Raw genomic sequence first — 12478 nt, forward strand, 5'->3', positions numbered from 1 at the left:
GTCAATCAGATATACATCATGCCTGGTCAAATTTCTCTCCAAGAGGTTGAGTACTTGCGGCAAGAAGCGACGACGACGACACGGCGATGGAGAGCAGGAACTTTTCATCTGATCTTAACAAGAGTGGTTAACATCTTGCAAAGTGCTTTCATCATGCATGACCAGTTCAGTGCATAAATCTAACAATCTAGTCCTGGCTAAGGAAGGTTCATGACCAGTTTTGTCATGGATGATCAGGTCCATGCATCTTACAACAACACACATGGCAGCCTTCTCTGGTTTACTCCAACAGGAAGGAGAACCGGAAGCTACCTACAGCGACGAGGAGGAGCGCGCGCGCTGCTGGCGGGTGTAGTCCCAGATGGCGATGGCGGCGCTGACATGTACGTTGAGTGACCGGACGACGCCAAGCTGCGGGATCTCGACGCAAACATCCACCGCCTCCTGGATGATGTCCACCGGGATGCCCTCCTTCTCCCTGCCCAGCACCACCACCGTCTTGGCCGGGAACACAAACTCGTCTAGCGCCACGCTGTTGGCTGTCTGCTCCAGACCCACCACCGTGTACCCCTCCGCCCGCTTCCTCTGTAAAAACGCCCTCACGCTCTCCACCGGCACCTCCACCATCGGCACCCACTTCTCCGCAGTCACGCTGATCAGCCGGAACTGCTTGTCCTGGACCACCCCCATGTCCCCCACCGCCAGCCCGCCCGCCCTGAATATCTCGCACGTCCGGGTCAGCCCCGCCAGGTTCGGGATCCGCTCCACCAGCGACGCCACCACGATCAGATCCTGCCGGCTCTGCCTCACAGTCTCCGCCGCCTCCTTCCTTGATTCCACCGCAAGGTTGAACGTGTCGTCGTCTTCCTCCATCTCGAAGAGCAGTCGTGAGATGTCATTGTTGCCCATGACCGCGCTGTTGCTGCTCGCTGCTTGCTCCGAGTCCCGGTGGGGTATGATCTTCTTCTGGAAATCTTGACTGGCTACTATCTTCTCTTCGGTGCCCTCCTCGTGTTTTCTCACCGCCAGACCCTCGTTCTTGATTGTTGCTGAATCCTTTATCATAGAATGCCTCAGCTCCTCCCTCACGTCCTGATGGTACATACAGCGAAATAATTAGGGGGATGCAGTTTCAAGCAACACAAGAAGATACCTCAAGTTCAAAGTGCTTACATTCAAAAAGTTATTTACTCGCTCCAACACCGACACTGGAACACATTCAAAGCCAGACGACTGCATAAAAAAACAGCATATTCAGAATTATAACAGAAATGCCGAAAGGTTCAGTGCTGTATAAAAAAACATAATAACGTCCCTAGAATCCTCCATGTTACTCATTTCCTGACAAAATGAACAGTGGCCTTAAATTTCTTGGGGACAGAGAATACACGAACCTCAATGCGGGCCGTAAATATTCCCAGTGGAGTCCCAGATATATCAGGATCAAAAACATCAAGGAAACCTTCGATTGAAACTCTTAGCCTGAAATCAAAACATATGAATGATAAAGACATTCAAGATGAAAATTATATTAACACCTTGAGGATCTTTTCTAGATTCAGAAAAGGAAAACAAGTAGGGTATATGAGTTGACAGTACAGGTACGGGAGGAAAGTTCCTCATTAAAACTCCTGATGGTAGTATATTGAGAGAAGTTTTAATAGGGTGATGCCCAGTATATAGCCTAGCTAATAAACAAAAGAAAACAGAGTATGTGGATGTACCTTGCGCAGTCGGTATTCTCTGCCAGATACTTTTTCAAATCTTGAAAGCACCTCCTCTCGATGGATGGATTTTCTGAGCTTTCTAGTTGCAAAATATGCCACAACTTGGAAAAAACAGTGTGGACAAGTAGCTGTGGTACAATATAGATCTTCAGTCGACTAGTACAAATATAACGCTTGAGAAAAATGTAGCCCCGCATAATTTTTAAGTACATAGTTTTACCTGAGTGAAACTACGTAGACTGTGATGATGGGATGTCAAAAATGAAATTATTGGAGGAAGCAGTTGATTAAGATGGTTTCTCTGGACAACCAGCTCCCCTGAATGGAGGATTACGTTTGCTGCTATAAAAACATATGAAGATAGTGCCTGCAAAGAGGAGATGCATAAATATACAGACCAAAATGGAAAGACATCTCACTAAATGTTCACCTGTTGTCGCATTCCGTGGTCATTAAAAATAGGAACAAGCTGTGCTTCAGCCTGCAAATAATAATCATCAGAAAGGTCAATAGTTACAGACAAGGAGATTGTACTGACATCTAAAGAAGTGTGTAATGGTCGCACAGGTCAACAAGCATTGACATGAAGGAGCTCTCACCAGTGTTGGAAATTTTAAGTAAATAAGTATAGCAAACGTCTCCAAATACTGCCGGACAGCAGGTAGGTTATTTCTCTGCACAGACAAAAGTGTGTCATTTGACCTTGCAATGCAGTAAAATAGCAATTATGCATGGAAAATAAATTGATCTCTAAATGTTCTAGATCCTTAAGAATTTAAACTCGAGACAGGTTTGATTATATACAATTGCATAAAATGGAAATTATGCATGGAAAATAAATTGATCTCTAAATGTTATAGATCTCCAAGTTGATATCTAAATGTGCTAAATCCTTCAGAATTTAAACTCTGAAGAGAAAACTAAGACTATTCGACCTGTTTGAAGGGACCTACAGAAAGTCTAGATATATATATTATATACGATTGCATAAAGCAAAAGTGCAAAGCACATAAGATTAAGAATATCCTTACGTAAAGACAGGTGTGAACAGTAGATGTCACTTCCTCAACTATGTCTTCCTCTACATAGTGTGACAAAACACATATCATCTGCCACACACGAACTTTGCGCCTATGTACCTGATAAGATGGATGTTTCAGAAATATGGCACAAAACAGCAAGGTTTTCGATACAAAGAAACATGCTTACACTGCTGTATTTCTTGTAAAGTTCTTTCGAGAGATCATTGTCATTCACCTGTAGAAACAGAGCAAATACAAAGCATCAGAAATCACTCATTTAAGTAGGACTTCAGAAGTAAGTATGATCGGCAAGTTTGTAACATCAGACAAGTTTCAGAATCTGGTTGTATGTTGTACAGTTGCTAAAGTGGTATTTGACACATCAAAATTCATTGGAAATATGTACAAAGGCATCCAATGACTTTGACACGGTATAACCATACTGGTTGTCGAGTAAGAAACAATGACAGCATACAGAAAACTTGAGACAGCATTGCATACGATGGCTAATCCTGGCCCATAGATAGAACTTAAGTCTGAAAACGGTACCGCTGAATCCAGAAGTTTCAGCAGAAATAGTTTGCCACATTGAAGAGCTTCTTCTGCCTCCAATTTGCTCTTTTCTTTGATTTGCTTCCATAGCTGATGAGATAGAGCAGCAACTGAAACACGGGCATACAATTCTGTATTAATGAACACCTGCAATAACATTGGCAACGCATTTAAACTGTAAGTTAACTGCTAGGTTGGCGATTTAAAAGAAAGGAAAAGGTTCAAATTATTTCACGCCATTAGTACTATAACAGTTAAAAAATGAACAACAGTTGAGAAAAGCACAGTAATTATACTGATTAACTTATGAAGGTAATATATGTCTTGTACCCCAGGTTTCAAGGTTTACCTCTGTGAATTCACGGTCTGGACTTTGCGCTAGCATGGAAACTTCAAATCTTGCCTCGTGATTTTCGGACAGTTCAGCTTCAAAATCTTCATCGAATGCCACTATTTTAAGTTGTAAAGAAAGTTAGAATATACAACAGCATATCACCAGGCCTTATTACAAAGGCACGAGCGGGAAGAAGAAGACGAACTTAAAAAAAACTATTAGAAAATATATTGTATAACATACCAGATCCATATAATGCTAATAGCTTAAGTTCCTCCATGTAAAATCTAAGAGTTTTGGGGTACATCAACCATAGACCACTCAAGTGCAAAGCTGCCAGGCGAATAGTTCGAGGACTCTTTGAGCCTTCATTAAGAAGAGTCTCGACAAACTGGAAACCAAAAAAAGAGTTACAGTGGTACATCACGCCTTATGAGTTATAACATGCAAAAAAGTAGTACTAAAAAGAACAACTTAATTATCCATTGACAAATTACATAAAGATGTAATGTAATCTTTGTTACAGAACAGAACAAGGCCAAGCTGGGGAACAGGTGAAATTGAGGTGATGAAATTTGTTGACCACCACTTCTGTTACAAAGCATTCTGGTGTTCTCCTGATTCCCTCTAGCACAGGCCAGGCTTTGCAGTCGTTAGGTTTCATTTAGCCATTCATAAAATATATAACAAGAATCATATGAGGAGAAGGCTTTCCAGTGAAAAATAACTAAAAGCATGCCTAAGTATTATACACAGGTCACGCATAACAAAACAGTGCTACTTTAGCAGAACAGGCAACGAAAAGACACACAGCAACAGCAGCAGCAAGTAGGCATTTATTTCTGCTAGCCCTTCATTCAATTAAAGAACAAGAATGTACTATCAGGGCCTCGTCTACAGTTTTCAGCAGGGGGAACAAGAACAAGAAGAATGTGTTAAGTAAAAAGACAGTGACGTAATGCAGAGTGTATGTCAGAACTGACCCATTTCAAAGGGCCTGGCCCTTTTTCATTTGTCTGGTGCATTTCCAAATTGGGAAAGATTGATGGGTGCAATATTGCGGACAGTAGTGCAGCAATTGGTGCGACCCTGCGTTTATTGCAGCTAAGGTGCAAGACCCAGGAAGACTTTACCAATTGCATCATCATCTGCAGCAAATAAACATGGGGTATCAATTCCATAAAAACAAGCAGAAGTTGCAGAAAGAAAACTTGCCCCATACATCCAAAATTATATGGCGTTTCATATATTTTAAAACTCAGGCTGTCAAACAGTCCAACTTCCTAACTTTGACTGTTGATATGTTGAAAACTATTAAGATTTTTCATGCAAATAGTACTCCCTCCGTTTCTTTTTAGTCTGCATATAAGGTTTGGTCAAAGTCAAGCTTGGTAAAGTTTGACTAATTTTATATTAAAAAATATCAACATTCACAATACGAAATTAATATTTTCAGATGCACCATGAAATGTATTTTCATATTATATAGTTTTAGTATTGTAGATGTTCATATTTTTAATATAAATTTGGTCAAACTTTGTGTAGTTTGACTTTGACCAAAACTTATATGCGGAGTAAAAAGAAACAGAGGGAGTACCACTGGGTGTGACGCATAAAGAAAACCCAAAAAAGAAAAAACATGTGGATACCCTCTAGTGTAAGCAGCAAGGGTTTCGATATTAAATAGCTATAGTTGCACACAAAAAAGAAAAGGCACCATGAATAGTACCTCATAACTGATGCCCAGAGAGGATAAATTTTGGTGGCTCCTATTTAAGTGTATAAGCCCCAAAACAGACCTCACGCATCTAAGGATGGATACAACAGAATTCTCGCCAGCATTTTCAAGACTGCAAAGATTAAAAATAAATAAGTGAGATAGAAGTGAAAAGATACATAAATAAGTACCTCAGAAAATAAGTTGAAGTATTTACAGAAAACAAGATAAAAAGAACCAAAGCAAAATATAACCATGTTCAGACTTTAAACATAACACCGGTATCTATTAGAGAAAGGCAAATTGAATGCTATTATGCACTCCTTTAGATAACTTGGGTACTGAATAAGTAAAGAAATGCTACAAATACTCACGAAATTAGACTCGGGAAACAAGTACTGAAAATGTTGCAACTATCAAGCATGCTATAGGTAAAGAAGTAGTGAGTATGGTTTTGAACATTTCCACAGGCAATACTCCCACGATTTGTTTACCAAGTATACATAAAGAATAAAGAAGTTGCAAGGGAATGTTATACTCGCCTTTCAGTGATATCAAGAAAGATTGACTGGAGGGTTGAATCTGAATAAAAGGAGCCTAATGTCTTCATCTGAGATTCATTCTCATCACAGCAGCCAGAAATTGATAAAAGGGAGTCTACACAAAGCCACTAAATCAAAATCAATAATTAGGAGTTGTTTGACTAATGTACTTTCTACAGAACTGAGCCATGGACATTACAAAGGGAAGCAAGAGTTATTCTCACCTTCCAACACATTAAAACAGCTCGTCTGCTTCGTGTTAGGACTCCATTTGTAAGGAGATTGTTTATATTACCAAGAAAAGTGGTCGCCAGAAGATCCAATGATAATATGATGGTTTGGTTTGTTTGCTTTGCTTCCACAAAATCCAGAAACTGAGAAAAGGGAGCAGTACATAGAGCTGCTAGAACATAAGCTAGAGCTTCATAAGCTGCCAAGTGAAGTTCAGCTCCAATCTTGTCAAGGAGAAAAGCATTAATCAGGCATAAAAACTTACATAGAGAAACTGCAAGACACTGAGGAATAAATATTCAGCCAAACATTAAAAAAGCAACCAACCTCAGTGGCATAAGTACAATGCTGGATCACTTCCCAACAGAATTCCCAGAGGAATGAAAATGCTGAATGAAAAGAAACATCAGAGGTGTAGTGGTTACACCATGAGACAACAGAACTAGCACACCTCATAGACCAAATCTGTGAAATGTTACAATAGAAGTTAGCGAAGTTATATGATTAAATGGTAGGCACTTTAACAGGAGATCTAGGCACCCCTATATTACTTTTTCCAGAATACAGCCATGGGGGGAGGGGGGTTATCAACAGTCGTAATATTATTGCATGCTTCATACAGAGAAGATGAACACAGTTTCTGATCAAATGAACTATTGAAGAATATACACACCACAGTTGTAACTTGCACGACATTAGCATGGTTCAAAAGAACAGTACAAGAAAAATGTGTGTTTGATTAGCACAGAGACATGGTAAATCCCTATCAAATAAGCAAATTCTATTATATCCCTGCGAAGATATATTTGTATCTTATTTGCTGCATAAGTAAGATAACACTATCTCTGGAAGACAACATGAAACATGCTAAATTGGACCTTTTACAAGCAATAAATATAACCCGCCAGATAGCTAAATGCTATAATCTCAACTAAATTTATTAGGAAGGGACATACACACTGCAACACTGAAGAGGTTATAGAAGTAGCTAAACGACGTTGACTCGGACCTCCAAGCTTTCCTTTAATAGAACATGGTAAATCCATGTCTGTACTTTTTAACCAGAAAACTGAGCAAGATTGCTTGCTGAAGGCCACCATATTTTCCTACAGTAAGACACATGAAAGATAATATAAAGGCCATTATAGAAAGAGTCGGCAGTTACATTTTATAGAAAAACAGGTTACCAGAACTGAAAGCAATGATTTTTCAAACATCTGAGTGAGAGCATGGTGCTCTAATCCATTTGTCATATCTGAACCTCCACCGGCGATTGCATTATTTTGGTGAACAAGCTTTTTCTGTCTCACTTCAAGCTCCTCGATCAAGCATATAATGATGATAAAAAACTTCACGTCAGCACATTTTCTTGTTGAAGAATGTTCAGAAAGCTTGTTACCACAATTCTCCAGGAACTGCAAAAAAAAGGGATATTTTAAACAAAAAGTTAATTTCAATTACACAAGAAAAACATAACTTCAATGCAGATGTAAGTATCATGGGCTACTGATAGGCGACCGACCAGAGCCCAGCTATACAATTCAGCTTCCAGAAATGAGCATAATACAGATACCCAAAAAGAACCTATTTGCTCCATAGCAATGTATGCTTTCTAGAGACATAAAAGCAGGCGACAAGCCAAATATACCGTAAATATTTGCTTGAAATGATGTTCCTCTGAGGTTACAAGAAGAAGGGTCCTAGCCCACCTCCGTGCTTCAGCTTCCCATGCGCCCACATCCTCGTCATCATATAAATACGACCCCTCTATGCCTGTGTGCTTCATGAAGGTGGTCGGGAAATCAATAAGCTCATACAACAAAGTGTTCCTCTCAGAACATTCTTTTTTCTGAAGAAGCCATTTCTGGACTGTACCCCTCAGTGGTCCTACAATGAAAACGCGATGTGAAACAAAGAATAGATGATAATAGAAGCAAATGTAACTGTTTAGTTATCCTCAACGGATTATAACTTCAAAGCAGATGCTGCAGACAAACATTTTGCCGTTTTTGTATTTACCTACCAGTAGAATCAGTACACTCTCGAGGTATTGTGGAAATGAAATTAAAAAGCTGATTGAGTGGAATTTCAGCTGCACTTGTCAACGATGCTACGGCTTTGATAACCTGTTCACAAACTGCATTTGACTTCAAGTTAACAATTTGATAATGCATTAGTTAACACTACTTCCAAATTTCTTCCAGTAGAAAGATTTCCAACCTTTTAGGCGATACTTTGGATTAAAGTGGTGTTTACTCCTCTCACTAAGAACCCATAAGGCATCTAAAAAATCCGCAGTATTGACTGCTATAGATGTATCTCCATTGCATTTTGCCAATTCGTTGACAGCAGACCCACATGGTAAGTCATGTGTATCTGACTGACAAGTGCATGACGCAATACAGAATGCAAGAGTCATTAATCCTGGTCGGCCAAATGAATCTTGTTTAGCAGCAGATGCCAGACTCCAAACCAGATGTAAACGCTCACTGAAAAATAAAAGAAAGAGAAAAATAAGGTTTCAGAAGGACACTGCCAGAAGCCAGTGAAACTATTGAAAACAAACTAAACAAAAGTTATGTGTAGCGTTTGGTCACACAATAACACAGATAGTCCCATTTGATATAGTAACGAGTTCAGATAGGTCACAATATGATTCAACATATGTGAATTCTTGCAGATGTAGCATTTAAGCATAAGCTCTATCTAATTATGTTGTCCGAACTATATACTGCACATATATATATTGAGTACACAGTAACCTTCCAACCAAAAAAATACACAATACTGCAAAAGTCAAGTTTAATACTCCCTCCGTCCCAAAATAAGTGTCTCAACTTTGTACTAAAGTTAGTACAGAGTTGAGACACTTATTTTGGGACGGAGAGAGTACTCATTATGATACATGTTGGCACCCTTTAATTAATGTATAAGTTAAACAATAACAGAAAGTGTTGCACAAGCAAACTCATTTACATAGTCCAAATTATCAGCTCTCATATATACAATAAGAGAAAGTGCGACAAATCCTGAAACAGGCACAAAGGGCAGTAGTTATCCGAGAAGTAGTACCGTATCGTCAATTTCCGGGCATAATTGCTGAAAAACCTCTCTGCACCTTTTATGGCTTCTGAATTATACACACCACCAACACCTACAAATAATTTAAGCAGACAGCTCAGCTGAGCATGAATGATCTGTTGAACAGTGTGCCATAAGAAAGCAAATATGCCATAAAAGAAAAAAAAATCTGATAAGCATCATGGATCACTAAACAAGGGCATGTCAGATGTATTGCAATGCAAACAGTGAAATGTAAAATAATTGCCCAAGGACAAAATCCATAACTAAGAACAGAGGAACTATCACATGCAATCAAGTTACCCAAAATGCTAACAAAATTTCAATCCAAATCTGCTGCAAAGGAAAACATAAACAAAGAAATGCTTCTACAATTATTTTATCTATTTCGTTCAAAAATGGTACTTCTGTATCTAAGGAGGTCCCTGAAAAATTACCAAGAAGAAGTAAACTGCACTGTAAAGTGCAAAGTAAAGCACATATTTGAATTCAACAGAATAACTATTGAATGAAGTGAAAAACAAATGAACTAACCAAAATCCTTATGATGAACTACATCATTCAAACCACGTATGAGAGGGCCAAGAACAAAGCCTCTAGGGACCATTTGGGCGTAGCCTTTGTAACGTTCCCATTCAATATCCAAAAAGGATTGCATTACCAGGCACCGCACTGCAAAGGGCATTCATAAAAGCAGATTAAGCAACATTCTAAACATATATACCATGTACATACTATCAGTACTGACCTTGAGGATTATCCTGAGTAAACCCACGCTCCCACAGTACCGTCATCCAGTTGAAAATTCCTTCCACGGATTCCATCTGAGCATGAAAAGCTCTGTATGATATGTGATTCAAATAGTCACTCTGTGGTGTAGACTCAAACAATAACAGCACCTGAGCATTATTTTTAAACATGTTAGGCAGTTGAAGCAAAGAAGTGTGTAGTGATTGATTAATCTATTGTCGTGTTGTCATAGTACTGAGTGAATATTTAGCCACCTAAGATCTAACAGATACTAAATTAAGTATCGCAGGCAATTAACATATCTTGCTGTGAATAGTTTGATAAGAGAAACATGCAGAAAGGAACTAACCTGGTGTGCCCAGGCTGCCTCAACTAAATGTGTCCCAAACTCCTGGAGCATCTCATAGAGTAACAGAAAGACCTTCCATCGGTCCTGACCACTTGAACATTGTTCATCTGATTGCTTGATTTCTTCAACACCTAGGGACTTGGCCTCTTTGTTAGCCCACCTTTCATTTTTTGTCACAGCGGCATTTGATTTGTCTTGACCAGGCAAAGCAGCTGGGCTCCTGCCAGAGCATCGCTGGCTCCCATCATTTCCAAAAGAAAATATGCTTAACGATGTTTTCAAGACGTAAAAGGCCTGCTTCCTTATTGAAGAGTCCTTATCAACCTGGTGTGTAGGGAAAGTCAAAATGTGTTACCCCCCATGTGAAACTTGACGGCGTAGTTCCAAAATTTGGTACAAATAGCAAAGTAATTAACTAGTAAATGGCTTACCAGCCCCCTGCGTAGTTCATCCCAAAACTCAGTGACATTCCTTAGATCAAAGTTCTGGACCTCGTCAGCTCCAGGGATAGCACCCTGATGTCCCGATTTCAACACCGAGAAGTACAGAGAGAGTATAGCGTACGCATCCAGCCGCTCAGGGCGGCCAAGAGAGAACAGAGAGACACAGGAGTTCCAAATGGACTCCAAGAAACCAGACCTGTATGCCAGAGAAAGATTAACTTGAGCAAAACAATTTAAACTATCATGTTCCAACAGCTCAGGAAAGAAGGCCGACCTAGATAGCTTAAGCTGGACCGCACCGAACTCGACGGTGACGCAAGAAACATCTGCTAGTGAAGTCAGCATAGGCTGCAGGAGGACCCGGGTGGCGCAAGACCGATACTCTTGGCCGAGGTCAAACATCTTGAGCACCAGCCTGGACAGGTCCCAGGTCAAATTCTGCACCAATGCATCCAGCGAAGCATCGGCGCCCTCCTCATGGGTCTCCCTTCTCCTCTTCAGCGCGTCTCCGAGCAACGACGCCAGGAGCGCGGTGGCCCTGGAGAGCGGCAGCAGCCCTGCCTCCCCTGACAGCCCATCATCCGGGGCGACAGCAGCGTCCCAGTGGTAGCGGTACACAATGGAGTCGTCACCATCATACTGGTGGGTGGTGGGCAAAGCCATTGCAGCAGCGCAGGACCGGACGCAGAAGGGCAGGATGGTGGCTCCGAGCAGGTCCCAGGACCGGGCGCTGGAGACGGCGTCGCACATGAGCGCGGTCGCCTGCTGCTGGAGCCGGCTGGGCTGGGCGTCCTCCCGGCGGAGGAGCGGCAGGAAGACCCCCCAGAGCAGCGCGCGCAGGGCGTCCCTGGGGTCGTCGCCGAGGCGGGGGAGCAGATGGCAGAGCGCGGTGGCGTGGGAGAGGGCGGCGGCATGGCCGTGGCCGCCGTCCTGCGCCTGCAAGGAAGGAGAAGAAAGAGGGTTGAGTGGAAGCTTGTGGGGACGGAAGAGAGAGACGGTGGCTGGGGGAAGTGAGCAGTACCTTGGGGAAGGAGTCGAGGAGGGAGCGGAAGAACTCAGAGGGCGAGGCGGAGGGGGAGGAGGCGAGCACGCAGTCGACGACGGCGGCGACGGCCTCGGGCGGGACGGCGCGGAAGCAGCTCTCGAGGGCGGCGAGCGCCATGGGTGGTGGATGGTGGCGGCGCCGGCCGGAGGGAAGGGAGAAACCAAACCAAAAGTGGTGGCTTTGGAGAGTTTGGGCCGGGCCGGGGAAATCGGCTGCTCTACTGCCGTGCTGCTTCCGGTCACAACTCACAAGTCACAAACACTTCTTTCCCATGTCGATCTCTCAAAAAAAAAACTTCTTTCCCATGTCTCAAAATAAAAAACTTATTTCCCTAAATTTGCCTAAAAAAAATTATTTCCTTAAAAAAGCTTCTTCAATTAAAGATAAGTACTTTTCTTCAAATAAAAATTCTACACCTCCCTCTGTCCCGTAATATAAGACGTTATTACATCCAATATGAAACAGAGTGAGTACAATAAAAGATGCTTAAAGAGATGTTTAATAAAATTAATTGTATTCTTCTTAAGCCAATGTTTATCTATATATCACGATTCACGAGTGTCGAAGCAAGCAGAAGCACCGGTGCTTAAGAAAAAACTACTCCCTCCATTCACTTTTGTAAATCGTTTCAGACAACTAAAATTGAACTGTTTTGCACACTGTCTGAAATGTCTACATCGCCTTA

The 12478-nt window shown here is 41.5% G+C and overlaps 1 protein-coding gene across 1 annotated transcript; it reads right to left on the minus strand.

The window, feature by feature from the left end:
* Positions 1 to 87: 87 nt before the first annotated feature.
* LOC125511626 (tRNA/rRNA methyltransferase (SpoU) family protein) lies at positions 88 to 12013 on the minus strand. Its single transcript, XM_048677052.2, has 29 exons — positions 11770 to 12013; positions 11023 to 11684; positions 10737 to 10944; positions 10306 to 10629; positions 9955 to 10105; positions 9741 to 9878; positions 9198 to 9279; positions 8346 to 8614; positions 8149 to 8262; positions 7774 to 8012; positions 7313 to 7540; positions 7082 to 7231; positions 6453 to 6590; positions 6119 to 6349; positions 5895 to 6022; positions 5365 to 5485; positions 4619 to 4783; positions 3879 to 4026; positions 3651 to 3751; positions 3299 to 3448; positions 2937 to 2984; positions 2759 to 2866; positions 2327 to 2401; positions 2158 to 2208; positions 1948 to 2094; positions 1725 to 1855; positions 1395 to 1482; positions 1174 to 1233; positions 88 to 1092 (listed from the first exon to the last, which is right to left on the minus strand). Exons 1-29 carry the CDS (start codon positions 11908 to 11910, stop codon positions 313 to 315), a joined length of 5376 nt encoding a protein of 1791 aa, XP_048533009.2. The 5' UTR covers positions 11911 to 12013; the 3' UTR covers positions 88 to 312.
* Positions 12014 to 12478: the final 465 nt, after the last annotated feature.

The sequence above is a fragment of the Triticum urartu genome, chromosome 5A (assembly GCF_056163025.1).
Source record: "Triticum urartu cultivar PI428250 chromosome 5A, HENAU_Tu73, whole genome shotgun sequence".
Taxonomy (NCBI): Eukaryota; Viridiplantae; Streptophyta; class Magnoliopsida; order Poales; family Poaceae; genus Triticum; species Triticum urartu.

What these genes read in the sequence shown, in the direction of transcription:
- LOC125511626 (XM_048677052.2), bottom strand. Translation starts at nt 11,910, where the DNA reads ATGGCGCTCGCCGCCCTCGAGAGCTGCTTCCGCGCCGTCCCGCCCGAG. An exon ending in ATTTCAAGCAAATATTTACG is followed by an intron (nt 7,541 to 7,773) that starts GTATATTTGGCT and finishes TTTTTTTTGCAG; the next exon opens with TTCCTGGAGAATTGTGGTAA. An exon ending in ATTGTACTTATGCCACTGAG is followed by an intron (nt 6,350 to 6,452) that starts GTTGGTTGCTTT and finishes CTCCTTGACAAG; the next exon opens with ATTGGAGCTGAACTTCACTT.